Source organism: Leuciscus leuciscus (genome assembly GCF_965113295.1).
Source record: "Leuciscus leuciscus genome assembly, chromosome: 8".
NCBI classification, from domain to species: domain Eukaryota; kingdom Metazoa; phylum Chordata; class Actinopteri; order Cypriniformes; family Leuciscidae; genus Leuciscus; species Leuciscus leuciscus.
In genome coordinates this window covers 38,781,500-38,802,192 of record NC_138732.1, presented here as the reverse complement: position 1 = coordinate 38,802,192, position 20,693 = coordinate 38,781,500, and the positions used below count along the sequence as shown (strand labels likewise).

The 20,693-nt window shown below is 37.9% G+C and overlaps 2 protein-coding genes and 1 long non-coding RNA gene across 4 annotated transcripts in view; 1 reads left to right on the top strand and 2 right to left on the bottom strand.

Annotated features, from left to right (window-relative positions):
• Nucleotides 1-1,880, bottom strand: part of thoc2 (THO complex 2) — a 90,583-nt gene extending 88,703 nt beyond the window's left edge. For both annotated transcript variants that reach the window (XM_082178259.1, XM_082178260.1), the window contains exons 1-2: nucleotides 1,761-1,880; nucleotides 570-613 (exon numbers count right to left, since the gene is read on the bottom strand). In XM_082178259.1, coding sequence (XP_082034385.1) covers nucleotides 570-613; nucleotides 1,761-1,825 — 109 coding nt within the window. In that variant the 5' untranslated portion in view covers nucleotides 1,826-1,880. The remainder of the gene's footprint in view (nucleotides 1-569; nucleotides 614-1,760) is intronic.
• Nucleotides 1,881-2,730: 850 nt separating this feature from the next.
• On the top strand, nucleotides 2,731-14,804 carry magt1 (magnesium transporter 1). The gene is made up of 10 exons (XM_082178413.1): nucleotides 2,731-2,891; nucleotides 3,765-3,934; nucleotides 5,901-6,018; nucleotides 6,435-6,575; nucleotides 6,652-6,792; nucleotides 8,081-8,170; nucleotides 10,081-10,144; nucleotides 11,165-11,239; nucleotides 11,314-11,404; nucleotides 14,245-14,804. The coding sequence occupies exons 1-10, from the start codon at nucleotides 2,811-2,813 to the stop codon at nucleotides 14,258-14,260; spliced, it is 987 nt and encodes a 328-aa protein (XP_082034539.1). The 5' UTR covers nucleotides 2,731-2,810; the 3' UTR covers nucleotides 14,261-14,804.
• Nucleotides 14,533-16,376, bottom strand: LOC309505163. Its single transcript, XR_014208341.1, has 2 exons — nucleotides 15,996-16,376; nucleotides 14,533-15,903 (listed from the first exon to the last, which is right to left on the bottom strand). It is a non-coding gene; the product is annotated as an uncharacterized lncRNA (long non-coding RNA).
• Nucleotides 16,377-20,693: the final 4,317 nt, after the last annotated feature.

The following is a 20,693-nucleotide window of genomic DNA, read 5'->3' as shown; positions in this document are numbered from 1 at the left end:
GTGTAGACCATAAACTGATTCACAACCTGTGGAGAGGATTGAGAGAGACACACACATTCTGTCGACAGAGTGCAAGTTGTGTGATCTGCATCTGTGTGCGTGAACATATCAAACTGAGCACTTAGAAAGGATATGTACAGTTATGTGTGTATGGTACGCTAGTGTCCGCGTTAAAAACTAAATATACTTTGAAATATATACAAATGTAAATCTCTAGCTCAAGTGGAAGATTAAAATTCACTCTTCCAACCTCTTAGAAACCAGTGTGGATTGCTTTGGAATATCAGGAGAAGACGAGAGATTTCCCATCAGCCCTCTCAAAGCACAGAGCAGATACACTTATCTTAGGGGGAAATATTAATAAACTTGGCTTAGTTCTAACATTTAATGTAATTTATTTAGCTTTCATTGTTCAAGGATGTTGTATTGTTTACATGGTAATGCACTTTCAAAGTTTGATTTACATTAAAGGCATAATTTGCACATTGTGAATTATTTGTGCAAATAATAAAAAACAAAACACTACACCAGTAACAGCCCTAAGAATAAGTCAAATGAATTAAACTTACCTTGACCACTGGGTTTTCCTGCAAGGTCCTGGAAAAACTGTAAACTAGAAACAGAAAAAAAGCATAAATGAAGTGAACTTCAGTTATTAATAACACATGATGAGCAACAAAGATGACCCCATTTACACAGGATTAAACTAAATTAGATCCTAACAGATCAACATTAAGCAGAGTTTACTATTGGCCGTCTCCCTGTATGCGTTAAAGCTTTTTTATGTCACAACTACAGTCTGATATCCAGTCATCTCTGTACGATAAACATGACTATCATCTACAAGTTGAAGTTCAGTATCATCTGAGTTAATCTGTATCGGTCCTACATCCACACAGGTGAAAGCACCTGTAAGACACAGGTGTATCATGCAAATATGACTCAGGCAGTGCTCAAATCCCCCCAAAAAGACAGCATTGCACATGAAGCCTCACCAGATTTCGACAAAGCTGAACACAAAGGCAGCTTTACTGGGTTTTGGACCAGATGCCAAACAGACTAAACACATGTTCTCCAGCATGACCAGAAACGCTGTCTGCATTAGCAGCTCACACGGTCTTCACACCAATACTGCACTATGAAGACCACACTGCAGTCTAAGTAGGTGTCAACGACTAGACCGCTGACTCAGTGTGTTTTGAGACTGTGTTGTTCATAAATACAGGGCAGATCACTAGATTTCGAGACAACCAATATCTCCCAGGATTGAACTCTTTAGCACAGCTAACTTACATCTAACCCTTTCATCAGGGTTAGGCAACCTCATAACACCCCATAATATTAACTTCAGGCTTGCTTAGGGTGTATAAGATCCACGTTTGCCTGCATGAAACATGTAACACACGTTACATACTGTAACACACACTTGATAAGAAGACACATGCTAATGCTAACCCAGCTAACTATTAGCTCACTGGCGTTACAGTCATGAAAATAACCAATAAAGTGTCTTACATATACATTTGAAGAAACTACAGACTTTATATTCTTTATTTGGTTAACAGTATATTAAGGTTTATAGGCCATTTTATTGAACTTTAAGTAATTAGTTTTTAACGCGCACTAGCAGTGGACATTGACAATGAAGAGAATATGATTTATGCTTTCGACAATAACCCGCGGTAATTACGGCCCAAAAAAAATGTATATAACTTTATTCCCATACACACTTTCCATCCGATTACTAAACTCCTACTCACAACTCATTTTTGCCCGATTTGTCCCAGTTTTTTATCCAGTCAGACGGAAGGATAAGCGCCGCCATCTTCCTCCAAACACACTCACACACACAGCCGGATGTTTAGCACACACACACACTCTCGCGCGCGCGTCAATGCATCTCGGGATGTCGGAGTGTTTATTTTCAATTTATTTTCATTTCATTTGCAAGTCATTTAATATCTACATTTTCATAGAAGCCAACAATAGCAATGTTAAGAATAAACTTGTTGAGAAATGATGAGATAATAAATGTTTTAGAGAAATAATTGCATAGCTTCTGCTTTCTTCTTTCATCTGAACGGCTTTGTTGCGTTTTATAATGTTGTATTTTGATTGTACAGAGAGTTGTATATGCAAGCTTTAACTGTATGTAAATCATTCAGTATATTAAAACATTAGAAACATGTTGGTGTATGATCTTCGAGGAGGAAATAGCTAAAGGACTGCATTTTTACACACTTTGCTACCAACAGAAAGTACAAAATTGATCATTTAACTTTACTTAACTTGCAAAAAAATATATACACCATAAGAAGTCTGCATTCTTCCAACAAAACTACGAGTGATCATTTAGAGAGCATAGGCCTACATAATAACTGTATATGGGGCTGGAATAACTTGATCAGATGTAGATTCATAGGGACAGTGGGAAACACTTCTTTATTTGTTTAAACATATTTCTTTTTTTCTTTGTTGTATATTTCTGGACTACAGGTTCTTTATCAGCAATCATGTCAGTATTCCTTTGTTAACTTTGACTTTATAATCTTACTTTTACTATACTAAACCACCTTTACCTCGTTCTACATACATACGAATTTAATTTTTTTATTATTATTATTATTATGAAAGAGTCACCGGCAGCTTGAGGCTTTTATTTAGAAAATTCTGCCGCATATTCGAGCTTTAGTTTTGTCGCTTTAGACTTTTATTTTGAAACGCTTCCTCTTCCGCTGAGCTCAGCCAATAGGAAGCGGACAGGAGTTGCTTCCCGCAGAACGGTCGTGGCCGCAGTGGCAGCTTCAGAAATGTTTTATAAACTTTTGATAGTTGTTTTCCTCGCTGTTAGTTTACACGGCACGCCATCAGATGGGCAGAAGAAGAAGGAGGTCAGTGGATTCGAATGGCTTGTTATTAAGTGTTTTTTTAACCCCTCACATGCACTGAGCTGACATGTTTCTCAAAGGCTCTGACAGATTCTCTCTGTCTCAAAAGCACATTAAATAGCACATTAATGTTTAGTTTTGTGAGAACACCGTGATCCATCAGTAAATCACCTCGAATGATTTTTGCTCTCGGTTTAATTCAATGTATTATGAGCTGACACACTTGGCCTGTATGCAAACTAAGCTAAGCTTCCTGGTGTTACTGCAGCCTCTGAACTGAGCTGACTGAACACACTTCTGCTTGTGTTCTTCATGTAAGACAATCAACCTGTGCTGAGTGTCCTCCTGTGAACCAATGAGTGGCTGATATATATATATATATATATATATATATATATATATATATATATATATATAAACAAATGAATGAATGAAGACCTCCGATGCAAAAGCATCCAAAAGCCACCTCAAAAGTGAGATAATAATATTTTTGTGAATGCTCTCCGCACATAGTATACATTCATCAAATACTTTCACTTCAAACTCACTAAATCCCAGCCTCAGCCCATTCAGAAATGCTGGTACTTGGGTAGAAACCTATACATAGGAGCCTGATAAAAATGTTAATATTAAACAAAAACTTTAGACGGACTTAGAGGCTTTTGCATCTGAAGTCTTAATATATATATATATACGTGTGTGTAACAAGACAAAGAACATGAGTTACTCGGTGTGGACTGAACCTGTGCTGAGTGTACTGTGAGTTAATGGCTTGTGTGTGTGTGTGTGTGTGTGTGTGTGTGTGTGTGTGTGTGTGTGTGTGTGTGTGTGTGTGTGTGTGTGTGTGTGTGTGTGTGTGTGTGTGTGTGTGTGCAGACCCTGCTGTCAGAGAAGGTCAGTCAGTTGATGGAGTGGACCAGTAAGCGTGCTGTGATCCGGCTGAACGGAGAGAAGTTCAGGAGGCTGATCCGAGCTCCTCCACGCAACTACTCCGTCATCATCATGTTCACGGCGCTGCAGACTCAGAGACAGTGTGCCGTCTGCAAGTAAGTGTGTGTGTGCTAAATATTAGACAAAGAATGTAAACTTTAAGGACTAGTTCACTTCAGAATTCAAATTTCCTGATAATTACCTCATCCTCACCTCACCCTCATGTCATCCAAAATATTCATGTCGAAAATAAATGAAGGTTTTTGAGGAAAACATTCCAGGAGTTTTCTCCATATAGAGACTTCAATGGGGTCCAACGGTTCAAAGGTCCAAATGTGAGTTTCAGTGCAGCTTCAAAGTCTCGACACGATCCAGCCGAGGAATAAGAGTCTCATCTAGACAAACCATCGGCCATTTTCACACACAAAAAGTATATATATATACTTTTTAACCACAAATGCTCATCTTACACTGGCTCTGCGCCACACATTACTTCATCACTTTGGAAAGGTCACTGTGACGTAGGCGCTTGTCGATATCTTCATATTTCTTTGAATTCCTTATATTTGAAAGCTGATAACTGACATAAGCTGATAAATCTAAATCCAAGTTTTAAAATAATTTTTGAGAAACTGATTACAAAAATCTCACCATTAAAAGCCATGACCCAAGCACACAATTATAATGATGTTCTCATCACTTTATGTAGCCTATATGACAGATGTGCACTTAACTGTATTGTCATTTATTATTTCAAGCAATTTAGAACCATAATAGAGAACAGTGCGCATCTGAAGTGTCTTCTGAACTGGATATGATCCAATATTTATCAGCTTTAATATATCGGCCTCATTTTTTATGGGGCCGTTAACATTAAAAATGAACATTTATTGGCCGACACCGATATGGTGGCCGAAATATCGTGCATCCTTAAAAATGAATACCCGTGACTCCTGACGATTCATTGATGTCTTAAGAAGCGAGACGATCGGTCGGTTCAAGAAACTGAACATTATTACCTGTAATTCTCAGCCTTGGACAACGGTTCTGAGCCATGGTGTTTTCATCTCAAACTGACGCATAATATTAAATCAATCAGCAAAGACAGTTTCAGCTAAAAATCTTCTTTACTGTTCATCTGAAGAATAAAAGTCACATCTTGGGTGGCCTGAGACTTCCTACATCTTGGGTAAATTAACAGCAAATTTTCATTTTTAGGTGAACTATCCCTTTAAACAAAAGTTTTAAAACGTCAACAAACTGAAATAAGTTTGAGGTGATGTAATAAAATGACAAAAAACACTTTGTATTTCACTATTAAAAAAATAAAATAATTGAAGCACACACACAATTACTGAAACTTAAACTAAAATGGAAACTGACAAATATAAAAATAAAAGCTAATTCAAACTTTTTATAAATACTTTAATATTATAAATGACACTAAAGCATCACTGCAGTGTTAGTGTACTTCTGATGCTCAGAGACTTACCTTAAGCGTGGAGCTGGCAATTGACAATATTAATTATATTATATTATAACTACTATGCACTTAGATAAAAAATATATAGTTGTTAAATACAATGCACTTATTGTGTTGATGATGTATTGCATAACTTACAGAAATTAATTACAGATGTAATTATATGTAGGTATTTTAGTAACACTTTATTTTACAGTGTCCTCCTTACACGTTACATGTAGTTACTATAGTAATAACTATAAATTACGTGCAACCAACCCTCAACCAAACCCTAATCCTATAGTAAGTGCATGTAGTTCATTATATTACTCAGTACTTACATGCAAGTCAAGTGGATGTGCAGATGATGGCCAGTTTAAGTCCACCAGAATGCAAGTGCACATGAAGTCATTTGAGACAGTGTAATTTTTCCAAGCAATGGCAGACGAGTCGAGCATTCTTAGTCTTTATTTGTGCATTTACATTTGTGGTTGCTGCACAAAAATGACATGCTACACATTAAAACCTCAAACCTGTGCGCTAAATTAACTGCATTAAACAAACTTGATATTTCTGTATGGAAAAAGTCATTTTTTTGTGTTTTGTTATTTTGTTTTCAGACAGGCGGATGAAGAGTACCAGATCCTGGCCAACTCGTGGCGTTACTCCAGTGCATTTACTAACCGGATATTCTTTGCAATGGTGGATTTTGATGAAGGCTCAGATGTTTTCCAGATGGTAACCATCCTGAATTAATCTTTACCTTTGAACTCCACCTCATACCTTTATTCTTTTAAAGTGAACATGAAGGGGCATTTTCAATATGTGAAATATTTCCAAGTGAAAACAAAGTCTCTGGCAGGACTTTATATTCTGGAAAGTGCTTAGATGTGCAGATACACACCTGAATATAGTCAGACCTAAATGTGATGACTATAGCTAGAGTACACCGGTTGGTTAACATTAAAATTAGTCACAAGGACGAGGTGATGATGTTGTTTTAGAGGGAAAGCAAGATATTACATCAATAAGACCAGTAATGTGTAATAAGAAAACAAATGGGGATAATCATGATTCATGTTGACGTTAAGAAGTGTGAAAATTCTTGTAATAGCACCGTCATTCTTATTTCATTCTGTTTATGTCCTCTTCAGCTCAACATGAACTCGGCTCCGACATTCATCAACTTCCCGGCCAAAGGCAAGCCCAAGCGTGCGGACACGTACGAGCTGCAGGTGCGAGGCTTCGCCGCGGAGCAACTGGCCCGATGGGTGGCGGACCGCACAGACGTCCACGTGAGACTCACACACACACACACACGGCTTCAGGAGAGTCACGTCAGTGTTTGACAGGCTGGTGTGTGTCCTTCAGATCCGGGTGATCCGGCCTCCGAGCTACGCCGGGCCGCTCATGCTGGGTTTGCTGCTGGCGTTCATCGGCAGTCTGGCTTACTTACGCCGAAACAACCTGGAGTTCCTGTTCAACAAGAACGTCTGGGCCTTCTCTGCACTGGTGGGTCCTTTATGTTTCATAACAGGGATGCAGCGACACGAAAATTCAGGATGCACTTAGCCAAAAATTAAAATAAATAATTAATTAATCTAACTTATTTGATTACCAACACTTGAATAGCTAAAACTGAGTTGTACAAACATTAAAATTGCACATAAGGCAGTTTTTATGTCAACTTTTGGATAGCAGAATTGTTTCTTCTTCAGCTTTTTGGTGAATTATAAACATTTAAATGACAATAAACTGTAAAAACTTGTTTTCATGACAGATTTATTCCAACTTACATTAAATAGGCTATTGAAGACATCACTCACAGGTTCAGTAAAAATATTAGTATGTAATAAAGTGCCTATATTTAGCCAAATACTGCTTTCTAGAATTATTTTTCCTAGCTAACTAATGAGTTCGTGGACGTTGAAGAGCTTTCTTGAGGTAAATGTAACGTTTAGTAAAGCCTACAAGCTGCTTTAGTGACGTCTCTCTGGTTGAAACACTGATTGAGCGATTGCATGAGACGGGATTCATTTCAGTAAATTATGCTGTATCTTTCAACATGCCATGTAATGTTCATCCATGTTCATTTCATGCTGTAACTAGTAGTTCAATGTAATCTTAATAGTCAAGACACGTACCTCCAGTCTTCATGGCACTGTATCGCCGTTCAGAATGTTTGGTCGGAAGTTTCGGAGAAATTGTTAATTATTCTTCAGATTAAAGTATCATTAGCCCTTATCAGGAGATCTTTCAGAGATTGACGCCAGACCTCACTGTGTGAAGTTAGTTTATATTGCTCTACTCTCTGCTTCTAAACTAATCTTCAACACTGGAAAACTAAACAATTATTAAATATTAATCATTGGTTAAATTTACTATTAGAACACATGGCGATGGAAAAAATGGCCGCCGTGGCAAGAAAAAGCACTAGTCTAATTTGAAGTGTTCCCTTTATAATAATACAAATTATTATTATTACCGTAATTATTATAGGCTTTTTTTGGTAGGTAGAGGAATGAGTGTGTCTTGATGTCTGTGAAAACCCTATTTAGACATTGTCATTGAAATTGTTGATACCGGCTATATACTAGATGTCATTAAAGACATGACTTTATAATTTAGGTATTAATTTCTCTATTTTTGAATCCGTAAACTATAGATTACATTGAGTGATTGGCAGCATTTGTTTTCTCTTGTTTTTTATAGTCTTTTCTTATTTTGTCTTCTATTGTAAAAATCCAGTTAACATGAACAACCTCTCTCTCTCTCTCTCTCTCTCTCTCTCTCTCTATAGTGTTTTGTTTTGATCATGACATCGGGTCAAATGTGGAACCACATCCGAGGACCTCCATACGCTCACAAGAACCCGAACACTGGCCAAGTGGTTGGTTACACTCTTTTACCTCACGTTTGGTTTTTTATTTTAAAGACACCATAAAATGGCTTGACAAACCCAGTTTTCTTTGCCGTGTTGATGTGTGTCATATTGAAAGTTTGTCACCTGTTTTAAATCATTCTAGAGAGCGTTTGATTGGACAAAAGTTGAGTCCTCAGTATTTTTTATCCAGTTTCCTTGAGGAGAAAGACTTTGGGCCCTATCTTTCACCCAGCGCAATTGACTTTGTACACCGACGCATGTATCACTTCAGCGTAAAGAGGAGGCATGTTCCGGCGCAAACGTTCCCTGGTGCTTTTTTGCAGTTTCAGAAAACAATTCCGCCACAGACCAGGAAAAACCTAGTCTAAAGTCAGTGGCGCGATATTCAGATGCTATTTTAAGGGTGCATGCTTGGCCATAATGTAGCGTGTGCACAACACGCATACACTTTGCTTCTCTCATCTACACAAACGCAGCAGTTGCCATTTTTGCAAACCATACATAATTACAAGGAAAAATATTCCACATGAGGGAAATCATTGTTGTGTTCATGAAGATGTGAAAAATAGGCATAAATCTAGCTTACACATTTGCCCAAATTATCATACGCCTGTTTAACCGAAGCTAATTTGGGTTATGCCCAAACCACATCTATGAATAATGAAGCTACTTCAGACCAACCCATTTTAGGTTTGCGTCGGGCGCAAGAGTCATTTATCCCGCCGGTATAATAGCAACAGCGCTCAAGACCCGCCCACAAAGTTACTTGTGTTTCAGATCGTTAAAATTGGGCCCTTAAAGGGATAGTTCACTTTGAAATTCATTTTTGGTATGTTTTAGCTTACCTCAAGGGCATCCAAGATGTAGGTGTCTTTTTTTCCGCGGTAGTTTCAATTTTGATATTTTTAGGTCAAACCGTTCTTGTCTGTCAGTCATATAATGCAGGTCTATGGTCACGGTCTCAAAACACAAGCACAGAGTCCAAATTAAAACAATTCCCCGTCGTCCAAATTAAACAATTCCCCATCGTAAGTACACATTGATGGCCTGAGACACGAAACGAGCGGTTTGTGTGAGAAAACGAACAGTATTTATATCGTTTTTACCTCTTATACGCAGACATGTCCGAGTGATCTGATCTGACGTGTACGCAGACTGGTGCATAGATATATAAACTAGATGTCGCCTTAAAGACATTCGTTCCAATGAACTGCCGTAGACAAAGCGACATCTAGTGTATATATATCTATGCACCAGTCTGCGTACACGTCACACACCAGGATGCGCGAGCGCCCTCAGATCACTTGGACGTGGCTGTGTATAAGAGCTAAAAACTATATAAATACTGTTCGTTTTCTCACACAAACCGCTCGTTTCGTGTCTCAGGCCATCAATGTGTACTTACGATGGGGAATTGTTTAATTTGGACGACGGGGAATTGTTTTAATTTGGACTCTGTGCTTGTGTTTTGAGACCGTGACCATAGACCTGCATTATATGACTGACAGACAAGAACGGTTTGACCTAAAAATATCAAAATTGAAACTACCGCGGAAAAAGACACCTACATCTTGGATGCCCTTGAGGTAAGCTAAAACATACCAAAAATGAATTTCAAAGTGAACTATCCCTTTAAACTCTTAAATGTGTGCATTTGATGAAAGTTTATTTTGTCATCTTGCATAAAGCTAACATCGGTTAGTAATACGGTAATACGGTTCTGTATTTGCCCAACATGGTAATTTCCCACTCTGAGTCAGAAAGGCTTGTTTCTGGTGCTTGTCAGTAAACATCCACAGTTATGACTGATAACATCACAGCCCCCTCAGGTCTCAAACTATCTCCTTAAGTTCTCACATCTACAGGTTTTTATATCACATGATAATCCACAGTAATGTGTCTGTCTTTGATTTCAGAGCTACATCCACGGCAGCAGTCAGGCTCAGTTTGTGGCTGAGACTCACATCGTCCTTCTCTTCAGTATCCTTCACAGCCACTGCGCTCAGATCAGTTACACCGCGCCAGCGCAAACCCTCTTTTGGCATTTAAAAACCACTGTCAGGATTTACTAAAGATACGCAGTGTAAAGTTAGCACTGAACACGTGTGAACAGGGTTATTTTTGAATCTAATTTTATTGCATAATATGCATTTGTAGGAGTTTCCCTTTCAGATGCAAAATTTATGGGAGGAGAGAATTTAAATGAATCATGCAAGATGATTTACTAAAGTCTGCACTCGTCAATTTACTGGTGTTTGCACCATTATTTACCATTCAAAATAAGCATGTCTTAAACCAGATGCAAATTGGTATATTGCGTGTGTGTCGACAGTAGATCATGAGCAGAACTTTCCTCTCGCTCTCTCACTAATTTGCCCTGTTTAGTAAACCTGGCTCTATGTCTACTACATGGCAAGCAACAAACAATTTGTTGGTCACTTGTTTAGCTGCATTGTGTCGTGAAGCTCCGCCCACACTGAAATCTCATTGGTGCTCATACCCGTCCGTTCAGTCAGTAAGATCAGTGAGATTTAATGTTTTTGGAAGAAGTCTCTTCTGCTCACCAAGGCTGCGTGCATGTGGTAATATTGTGAAACATTATAATTTACAATATCTGTTTTCTATGTGAATATAAAGTAAAGTGTAATTTATTCCTGTGATCAAAGCTGAATTTTCAGCATCATTACTCCAGTCTTCAGTGTCACATGATCCTATGATGATTTGATGCTCAAGAAACATTTCTGATTAATGTTGAAAACAGTCGTGCTGCTTCATATTTTTGTGGAAACATGATACTTTTTCAGGATTCTTTGATGAATGGAAAATATTTAAAAAAGCATTTATTTGAAATAGAAATCTTTTGTAGCATAAAAATGTTCTTTAAAATGTACAAACGTTTGACTAGTAGTGTAGCTCTACACACAGATGTATATCATCTGTTCTGATTGGCCGTGGCTTTATTCGCACACATCATGAACGTGTTCCTGAACCCTGATCCAGATGCTGCGGTGACTCTAGGAATGGTTCTGCTTCATGAGGCTGCGACCTCCGACCTGGACGTCGGGAAGAGGAAAAGTATGCTGTCAATCCACCAGTTCTGCATAGACTACAGTGAGAACCGGTTTAATGTGTGTCATGTTTGTCTCCAGTCATGTGTATGGCAGGAATCGGGCTGGTGGTGCTGTTCTTCAGCTGGCTACTGTCCGTCTTCAGGGCCAAATATCACGGATATCCTTACAGGTGAGACCGTTAGTCCATCATTAGCCCAATAATCCCATTGAAATAGCAAAGCAAAGAGAGTCTGGGAGCACTAATGAAAAAGCTTCTGTAATGCAGGTTGTTGTTGTTTATATTTAATCATTTGAGTAAAATGTTTAATTGAGAAATGTACATGAGTTTGATAGTGTCTTAGTATTTGCTCCGCTGCTGTTTGGCCTGAGCTGAATGCACTAAATCTGATGATCGTGATTTGTGATGTTCCTACGATCATCTCGACCTTCAGTGGAAGAGACGATCTGATGAGTGTCATGTGATCAATAGGCGTGTTTCCATTACAGATTCCATTTGCGCAAAACGTTTGCGTTTTTTTTTTTTTTTATGTCGACAAAAAAACTATTACGAAATGACGGCGTTTCCATTAACCGATGTTATGCGACTAAAACTTATTTTTTTTCCTCTCGCGATCAGTAAAATCATTCCAAAATGGAGGTTAATGTATTATATCCCAGCCACTACACTGGCCATTATTATTAATCGAAGGAGATGTATGTGTGTTTTCCAAGCATTAATGGTAAGGAACGACCCTTATACTTGTGAGCGGCACATATGAGGTGTTTCTGGGTGCTTCGAGGTCTTGATTGTGGCATTTATTTGAGGTTTAGAATCCATTATTGCTGTAATTATTTAGTCTTTTATGAATTCTTAAGAACTCTCTCGTATTCTGTCCAAACATACAGCGTCATCTACTTCACGTTACCTGTAAATGCGCAAAAACTGTTTCTGAAAAACCACCTCATGTGAGCGTAAAAACTTTTTTGCGATAAATGGGAGTTTTTGCGAAAATTACGTGTTTCCATTAAGCGTATTTTCAATTCGCAATTTTAATTTGCGCGATTTGAAGGGTAATGGAAACGCGGCTAATGTCTCTAGTTCACTTACATTTCATTAGTGACCCAGAAATGGTGCAGAAACGTGATTGTACTTCCGCATTTTCGCCCACAGACCGTCGGATCGGCAGAGGGTTATTAACAGAACAGTTATTGTAGATTATGGTAGAAATGGATCACTATGATAACAGCTTTCTCAGCGGTATGCTACAACATTTTGCTTCAGTGGATTTGACCGAACGGCTGTTTCTTTCCGTTCTTCCCTCTGTTTGTTTATGCTCATCCAGTTTGAAATGTTGACTACAAACACAGAGGTTTTCCGATTGTCTGGCGCTGCGTTCAACGCCTACAACGCACTGGATCCTTCGCTGGAAACCGAAACTAACTCGCTTCCGCTAAACCTTTACTCTTTGAATCCTTGCACTGGGAACAATACAAGTCGAGATCATTGTCTAAAAGTTTGCTAGGAGTATTTCCTACTAAAGCAAGGCGGTAATTTGCTGCGTCCTAATTCGCCTACGTATAACACTCCCTAAAAGTATGTACTCTTTTTGCTGAAAAAAAGTACATACATTTGAGTAGTAGACAAGGTTTGTGACAAACGTGCATCCTGTCACCATTACCTGCCCTGTCAATCATCTTGTCACAGTTAAAGTCCTCCATATTTCATATCATTTATTTTACTACTGTATTGTAGAGAAAAGTAGCACGTTGATCTGCCAGTCGTGGGTCTTTCATGCAGGAACTCTCCTCATGTGTTTGCATAATGATGCATTTAAAAGTTAATGGGCTAACAGAGCTTTACAAAAGCTCACAGTGTTGTTGCAGATGAAATATAATGTGGATAGCATTAAATAAATATTTTTTCTCAGGTTAAATGTTGATTGTTAGTCACTCAAACCTTTATCTAAACCTCTCTATTCAACCGCCGGTCGCACACATCCGCCATGTTTGTAGTTTATTAACTTTTTATTCGTGTTTGTAGTTCTGAACCAAATCCTCCTCCAAGTGCAGTGGATTGTGGGCAATATTAGGTGTTAGTGAGCACGAATCCACACTTCGAAAATCTACCACAAATAGTAGACCATCCGGGGACTTCTAGCATACTCTTTTCAACATACTATACTGTGGAAGAAATAGTAATTTCACATATTGTTTGGGATGGATAGTATGTGCATTGGGACACAGGGCTTGACTCCAGAGCAGACTGGTGGGAGTGGCCTTGGATGGCAACATGCCCAGTGCATTATGGGTGTTGAAGTTTTCAAAAACACTTTATTTTACAGTGTCCTTGTTACATATGTTACATGTACTTACCATAGTAATAGCAGTAAATTATGCATAATTCCATATACCAAACCCTATATTATATATTAAGTACATGTAGTTAATCAATATTACTCAGTTCTTATATAATTACACTGTAACAATGACACCTACAAATAAAGTGTAACCATGTTTTCCTAACTATTTGACAAAAGGGACGACAACAGCCTTTTTTTTCTCTCTGTTTTCTCGAGTCAGGTCGCACCAATTAAAAAAAATAAGTATCACCTTTCTACTTTATAAGCAGCCAAGTTTTATCTTCACCCCATTTTGCCAGCGGTGAAGAACCGCTTTAAATTGAGAGTAAAGGCAATTCTAATGTTAAAAAATATAATTAAAATAAATGTTGTTCTTTTGAACTTTCTATTCATCAAAGAATGCTGGAAAAAAATCTAGCACTGTTTCCACAAAAAAGTTCATATTAAATATTAAACTAAATAATAATTAAATATGATTGTTTTAACTCCATTTTTGAACCAATAAGCACAGCCTTGGTGAACAAAAGACACTTCTTTTTCAAAAAAATGTTTAAAAAAATCTTACCGACCCCAAACTTTTGACCTGTACGGTTTATAATAAGAATTGCTATTTCGAAATGTACTGGACTTGATTTCCTTTCTAACATAAACTCCTGTTGTTTGTGTGCAGCTTCCTGTTTGGCTGAACGAGGACCGGTGGAGGAGCGGTGGGAAATATTAATGCGCAAAGTGCCTTAATGTTTAAAATGAGTGATTGATTTGGTAAAGTTCTGCTTGACCCTGTATGTGCCTTCTTGCTTTTTTTTTTATAGTAAGGATTACATTTTAAAGTTTTTAATGTAAGTTTGTTCACTTCATTGGATGTCTCTCCCTGATTGGTCTAGTCTAGGGTAACGTGGTGTGGGTTACGTGTGTGAACACAGAGGTTAAACTCGCTCGCGAATGAGGTTTTATTGCTAATCAAATGTACAGTTTTATATTGAATTTGGTTGGGTCAAAATGCGTAGATTTGGAAGACGCACAAAGGCAAGCAAGGTGTTTTCAATTCTACCTCATAAATGTGCATATCAAGTGTCCAAAGTCGAATCCAAGCGGTTCCGAGGCTTCTGGGGTAGTTGAGTGTGAGATGAGGAAACCTCAGGGGGAATGAACGTGTCTTAAATGCGGAGAGTGTTTGCTCTTGTCTTGCCTCAGGTGATGATTTCTGCCATTAAAAGTGCCTTGATTGCTCGTTGCATTGTATTTCTTTTGATTGGTTTCTCTTCCAGTTGTACATCTATGCTGACAACTTCGTCATTCTGCTCTGAGTCACTCGGTTGGTCTCTTCAAAGTGAAATAATACAATAATATTAGATGTGCCAGGTAGGGCTGTGCAACGATTAATCGCATCCAAACTTTTATTTTGGATGCGATTAATCGTTGAACATTCCAAGTGCCAACTAATTGTTTTTTGGCTAAGTTTGAAACATTGTACTCTCCTACCTACTACTTCAGTATTCATATTACTATACTACTATATCTGTATTATGACTATTGTGCACATGGTACAGCTCCCAAAAGAAGTTCAGTATAGAACAGAGCCCTCTGTGTTGAACTATATCCCACAATGCAATCTGCTCAACTTGACCTTCCATTTCCTGTGATAAATAATCCGAATGTGGACGCATCGTTTGATCCATAGACAAGGTTTGATCAGACTGCTTAAGTTAAAGATAAATATGTAAAAACATAACCGAAGCATGACTGTCTTGAGCTGATTTGACCAATGGTGGTAGTTTGGGGGCGGGGCTTCCCGTTGAGCCAACCAATAGCAGATGAGGGGTGTGTTTGAAAAGTAATTATATGTGAATAAAAAAGTTTGAAAAAGTAATGATTCTTCTTGCACTTGTATATTGTGTATACACAAAATAACTGGATTTACTGCTGAGATCTGAGAAGTTAAATCCACTCATGGAATGAAATATGCATGAATACTTCAGATTACTATTTTTAATGGATGCTATTATGTAGTGTTTCACACAGTAGTAGCACTTATTTCCAAGCACGTCTGCTGGTCGTCTCAGCTGTGGTAAATCCCAGGCTCTGAGTTGCAAAAGTGCCTTCAATGTAATGACATTTGCACGGCTGATGTCTGGCCAGTAGAGAGCAGTGCCGTCTCTCTGAACATCTCCCAATAACACTTCAGAAACCATGAGTCATGGAAGAGAAAAAGGCCTTTCTAATGTTTTCCTCCTTCCTATTTTCACCAACCATTATTCTTGATCATTCTTGAGAATAAAGTAAATAAGATGCGGAAATCGACAAGTCGTAGCAACGAAGCTTAACACTCCTGTCAAGAACACGAAGGGATAAAACAATGTTGAAATTAGTCATTATTAATATATACTATTGACTTGTGTTTAGAGAATTTCTTTTTCTTACCCCATTGGTAATGTCTTGTTTTTTTAAGCATTAATCTACCAATAACAAAAATAAACTTAATTTTAAAGGCAAAATCAATTGAAAACAAATCGTAATATATTGCAAAATTTTGCTTCTCAAGTAAATTCACCCTATTTGAAGGGTATTTATATTCTGTCTGTGTCCGAATGCTGAGAAATGCGGAGGTAACGTTAGGAAGGCAACATCTAAATCCAATGATCGTGTCACTTCCTGTCTCCTGAGATTCCTTCATCTTATCGATTTCTGAAGGCAACATTGATGTGTGCTTCACTGCCTAGATGATATCCCATAATGCTGTGCGTTTAATTCAGTGACAAATTATTAAAAAATATATATAATTTATCAAATATAACTTTTGATTTCTTTACTAGTGGGTGAGTAGAGGATAGCAAAATAAAGTAAACTGTGACATAATACCCACAAATCTTCATACAGTGACTACCAGTAAAATGTAGGCTATAAACTGGTATTATCTAATTGTGTAGTTAAATTTAACAGCTGACAGATATTCAACATAATTCATCTGTGAGAGTCTAACAGAAGGACGGACAAAACCAGTCAAATATCAACTGATCTGATAACTTGAGTTCTTCTCATATTTTATTACCATTTTCTAAACAATAGCGAATAAACTGATAATGTTGGAAGTGTCTGAATAAATGTTGGTTTGACTGTATACTAGTTAAATCAAATGGTTAGTGAAACTGTTCAGGATCTTTCATATATTGTTGTTTTGCTTACATTCATAGACATCCCCAATCTTTCACTGTTTTCTCCTTTTCTGGACTTTTATATTTGATATTTATCCGAGCTAATCAGTGTGGATTACACAACTGAAGAAACCCTTTCTACTGTGTTGTCCTCTTTGATGAACATGTCTTAACAGGTGCATGTGTGTGTGTGTGTGTGTGTGTGTGTGTGTGTGTGTAATGTGCCGCAGCAGATCCACATGTTCTGGTTCAGATGTCCGGGAGCCAATCACGGCAGACGTTGTCTTTAACTCCATATAAGGAGAAGCTTGAGTGCTCTCGGTAGTGTTTCTCGAGCTGAAGGCACGCATTGTTCCTCACACGCTTCCCGGGATAAATGTGTGTAGCACGCAAAACAAATAACCACATAGTATAATAATAGCATATGCTTTCCACAGAAGCCCTAAGAGTCCATGCATTCTCGTTCGTGTTGTCTCGTGTCCACAACTTAAATGTCTTGTGATCCTGACTAAAACTCTTCTTGACACAACCGCATGTTGGTATTATTGTACTGGTGCCAGTTAGCTTCCTGTATTGATCAGAGACTCACTCAAGAAAATAGAGACCTTGAATTTGTAGTCACAGTGTATAATGGACAAATATTATATTGATGATGGCGATTTTCTCGCAATAAAATTAGCCTACATTTTGGGAAAATAAAAGAAAATGTTTTTTGTTATGTTAAGATCACATGAAAATTAAGCCAAGATTACAAAAAAAAAAAACTGTTTTATGTGAGGATAACCAGAAAATTAAGTTGTAAACATGAGAAGTAGAAAAAAACAGGAAAAAGATACAAGCATGGCCTCTCAGGGCTTCCGTAGCTTTCAAAGGCTTGAGGGTGTGACTTTCAGTGGTGTCATTTTGCAGCTAAGAATATTTTGCTTTAGTGCTGTAATAATCTATAATAATCCACTATAGACATTCCCCCAATATTCATAACAGTGATTAATATTAGGGATGCACCGATATGAAAATGTTGGCCGATACGATAATTATTTTTAAGCCGGTAACCGATAAATTGTCCGATAAATCTAAATTCAAATTTTTATATAATTTTTGAGAGCCTGATTACAAAAACAAAAATCTCACCATTAAAAGCCATGACCCAAACACAATTATAATGTTCTCATAATTGTATGTAGCCGATATGACAGACTTACGCTGCACATGTTGCATTAACTGTTTTTTTCCTTTTTTGAAGTGATTTCAGTCATATTTCAAGAAATATAAAACCATCATGATGAACACCGTGCATCTGAAGTGTCTCAGCTCAAGGAAATAATACATTATTCATCGGCTTTAATATATCGGCAAAATGTTCTTATTGGGCCGATAGCGATAACATTAAAAATGAACATATATTGGCCGATACCGATATAGTGGCCGATATATCATGCATCCCTTATTAATATTGATATCGTTTTTTAAATTTATTTTTTTGTTAAATATTTGGACCCCTCATGTCCCCCAAAACTTGCCGTAAAGTGTTAAAAACGTACAGACCCTGCAATGCACCAATGTGTTGTTTTCCAGTTTAAGTTTTGGGGGGGGGGGAATCCCTTGTGTTTACTTGACTTATGTTTAGGGGCCAGTTGTTCAAAGGTAAGCTGATCGGATTTTGGTTATCGGATTGGATCAAATCTTGAAAATGGGTTGTTCAGAAGGGAAAGAAGGAATCTGAAATCAGATTAGATCACGGAATCCAATCCTAGTTTTAATCTGGATCAAACCTTCAGTTTGTGTTGTTCAAAACTTGTCTGTAGGATTTGGATAACTTTGATCCAAAAAAACAGGATTATCCTGATCCCAACAAGAAAATGTAGTAAAACTTTAAAATTTGTATTATGTAATATACACACACACTTTTTTATTTTGCTTTTGATTAGCTTAACTGTTAAAGTAATACATTAGAAGTAGACATTAGGCTACATACTAAGCCTTCCGGTAGCCTACTGTAAAGTAAAAAAGAGATTTTGGCGCCATTAAATAATCCCCAAACAGTTGTAAAAATCAACCAAAAATTTTATATTTAATTCAAAGTGTTTATCACTGTTTCTAAACTACATTGGCACAATCATAAGAGATGAACCAGTCAAAAGATTTTTTTTCTCCCTATCTCATATTTTTTACTTGACCATGTCCCTTTGGGGGTTCCGTAGAGCACCAGTAGTCCAGATTTGGTAATCGGAAAAAGTTTACATCCAGATCAGGGGGATCCAATCCAATTTTGCTTTGAAAAACCGGCACAAAAGTAAGATGGATTACCTGATCCTGGATAGCAAAACATGGGATTTCCAAATCCAGATCATTCTGATCCAGATTGAACTTTTTGAACAACTGGCCCTAGAGAATAAATTTTTCTAACCTCATTGGTAATATCTTGTTTTTTAAGCATAAATTTACCAATAACAAAAATAAACTTAATTTTAAAGACAAAATCAACTGAAATAAAATCATGATATATTGCAAAATTTTGCTTCTCAAGTAAATTCACCCTATTTTAAGGGTGTTTAGATTCTGTCTGAGTCCGAATGCTCAGAAATGCATATGGAGACAGGAAGGCAACATCTAAATCGCTGCTCAGTCATTGCCTGATAGCAGGGCAGCAACAAGTCGTTCGCCTAAGCTCTCAGATGCAGCCACTGTTCCTTAAAAGACCGATTAAGAAAATATCTTCCAGGTGAGCATGTCCGAATGGCTGAGGCTGTACAGAACCGAGTCTGAAACAAGTCCGCCGGGATTGGGTGGTGTTTACAGTCTTGCCTGCAGTGTTGAGATGTGCAGAAAAGCTCTTTTTAAGGTAACATTTTCGGAGAGCTTTTCCTGTATGACGTAATTTCTTGTGAGTGAAGTGAGTTGATTGGTGCTTGTCCGGAAGGCAGGGAAACATACCAGCACATTATGTGAGGAAGGAAAACATTTGTGGCAAAGCTTCTAGCAGGTTTGTGTGCAAAACTGGAGTCTGACCGTTAGCAGGAAAATTCATCAATCCCACGGTACACCGATTATCCCACACAAACCGCACAACTGAAACACAGCGGCATGAAAACATGCTAACGCAACACTAAGGCACGTCCAGAGTAGTTAAAAGTATCTGATATCCTGAACTTGTTGAACTTTACTGGATTTTCCTTTTTTGACGTGATTCCAATCATATTTCAAGCAATTCAAAACCATCATGATGAACAGTGCGCATCTGAAGTGTCTCAGCTCAAGGAAATAATACAGTATCGGCTTTAATATATCGGCAACATTTTCTTATTGGGCCGATAACGATAATATAAAAAATTAACATATATCGGCCGATACCGATATGGTGGCCGATATATCATGCATCCATAACTAATATTGACAGTTTTTTGTTTGTTTTTTTGTTAAAGGGATACTTCACCTCTGGAAAGATGAATGTGTATTTAAAATAGGTCATTTATGTAGAAGAAATGTGAAATTATTTTTGAATTTGGAGCTTTCTAGACTGAGAAAAGCAAGAAAATGTATTTTTGGCTTATGTGGATGAAAGACAACAACTCCCAGAATGCACTTGCTTCGCTGCCCTAGGAGGCCACTCCCAAGCAATGCCTACAGGTAAGAGAGCGCAGTTAAACAACAAGGCTAGGCTACTAGTGAGTGTCCGTGACGACGAGTCTTCCCGGGATTTCGAGATCGCCCAAAATGTCCGGGATTCGGCTTCTGCGTTCTAGTCACCATTCATCATGTTTACTGTGGCGAGCAGGACTAGGCTGAGGGGCACGGGAGAACAGGACGAGGCTGAGGGGCGCGGGAGAACGGCGCGAGGCCGGTGGCGTGATTACTGAGACGCATCGGTCTCATAGGCTATCTCTCACGGAGGAGCGGGAATTTTCTTAGCAATGTTAAAACGCACATCAGCCGATCACTTGTTTAGCGTTCATGTAAACACTACATT

Excerpts from the sequence above, each read along its gene's own strand:
- magt1 (XM_082178413.1), top strand. The coding sequence starts at position 2,811 with ATGTTTTATAAACTTTTGATAGTTGTTTTCCTCGCTGTTAGTTTACAC. Across the intron at positions 8,171-10,080 it reads ACCCGAACACTGGCCAAGTG|AGCTACATCCACGGCAGCAG; the intron begins GTTGGTTACACT and ends CTTTGATTTCAG. Across the intron at positions 10,145-11,164 it reads TCACATCGTCCTTCTCTTCA|ATGCTGCGGTGACTCTAGGA; the intron begins GTATCCTTCACA and ends ACCCTGATCCAG.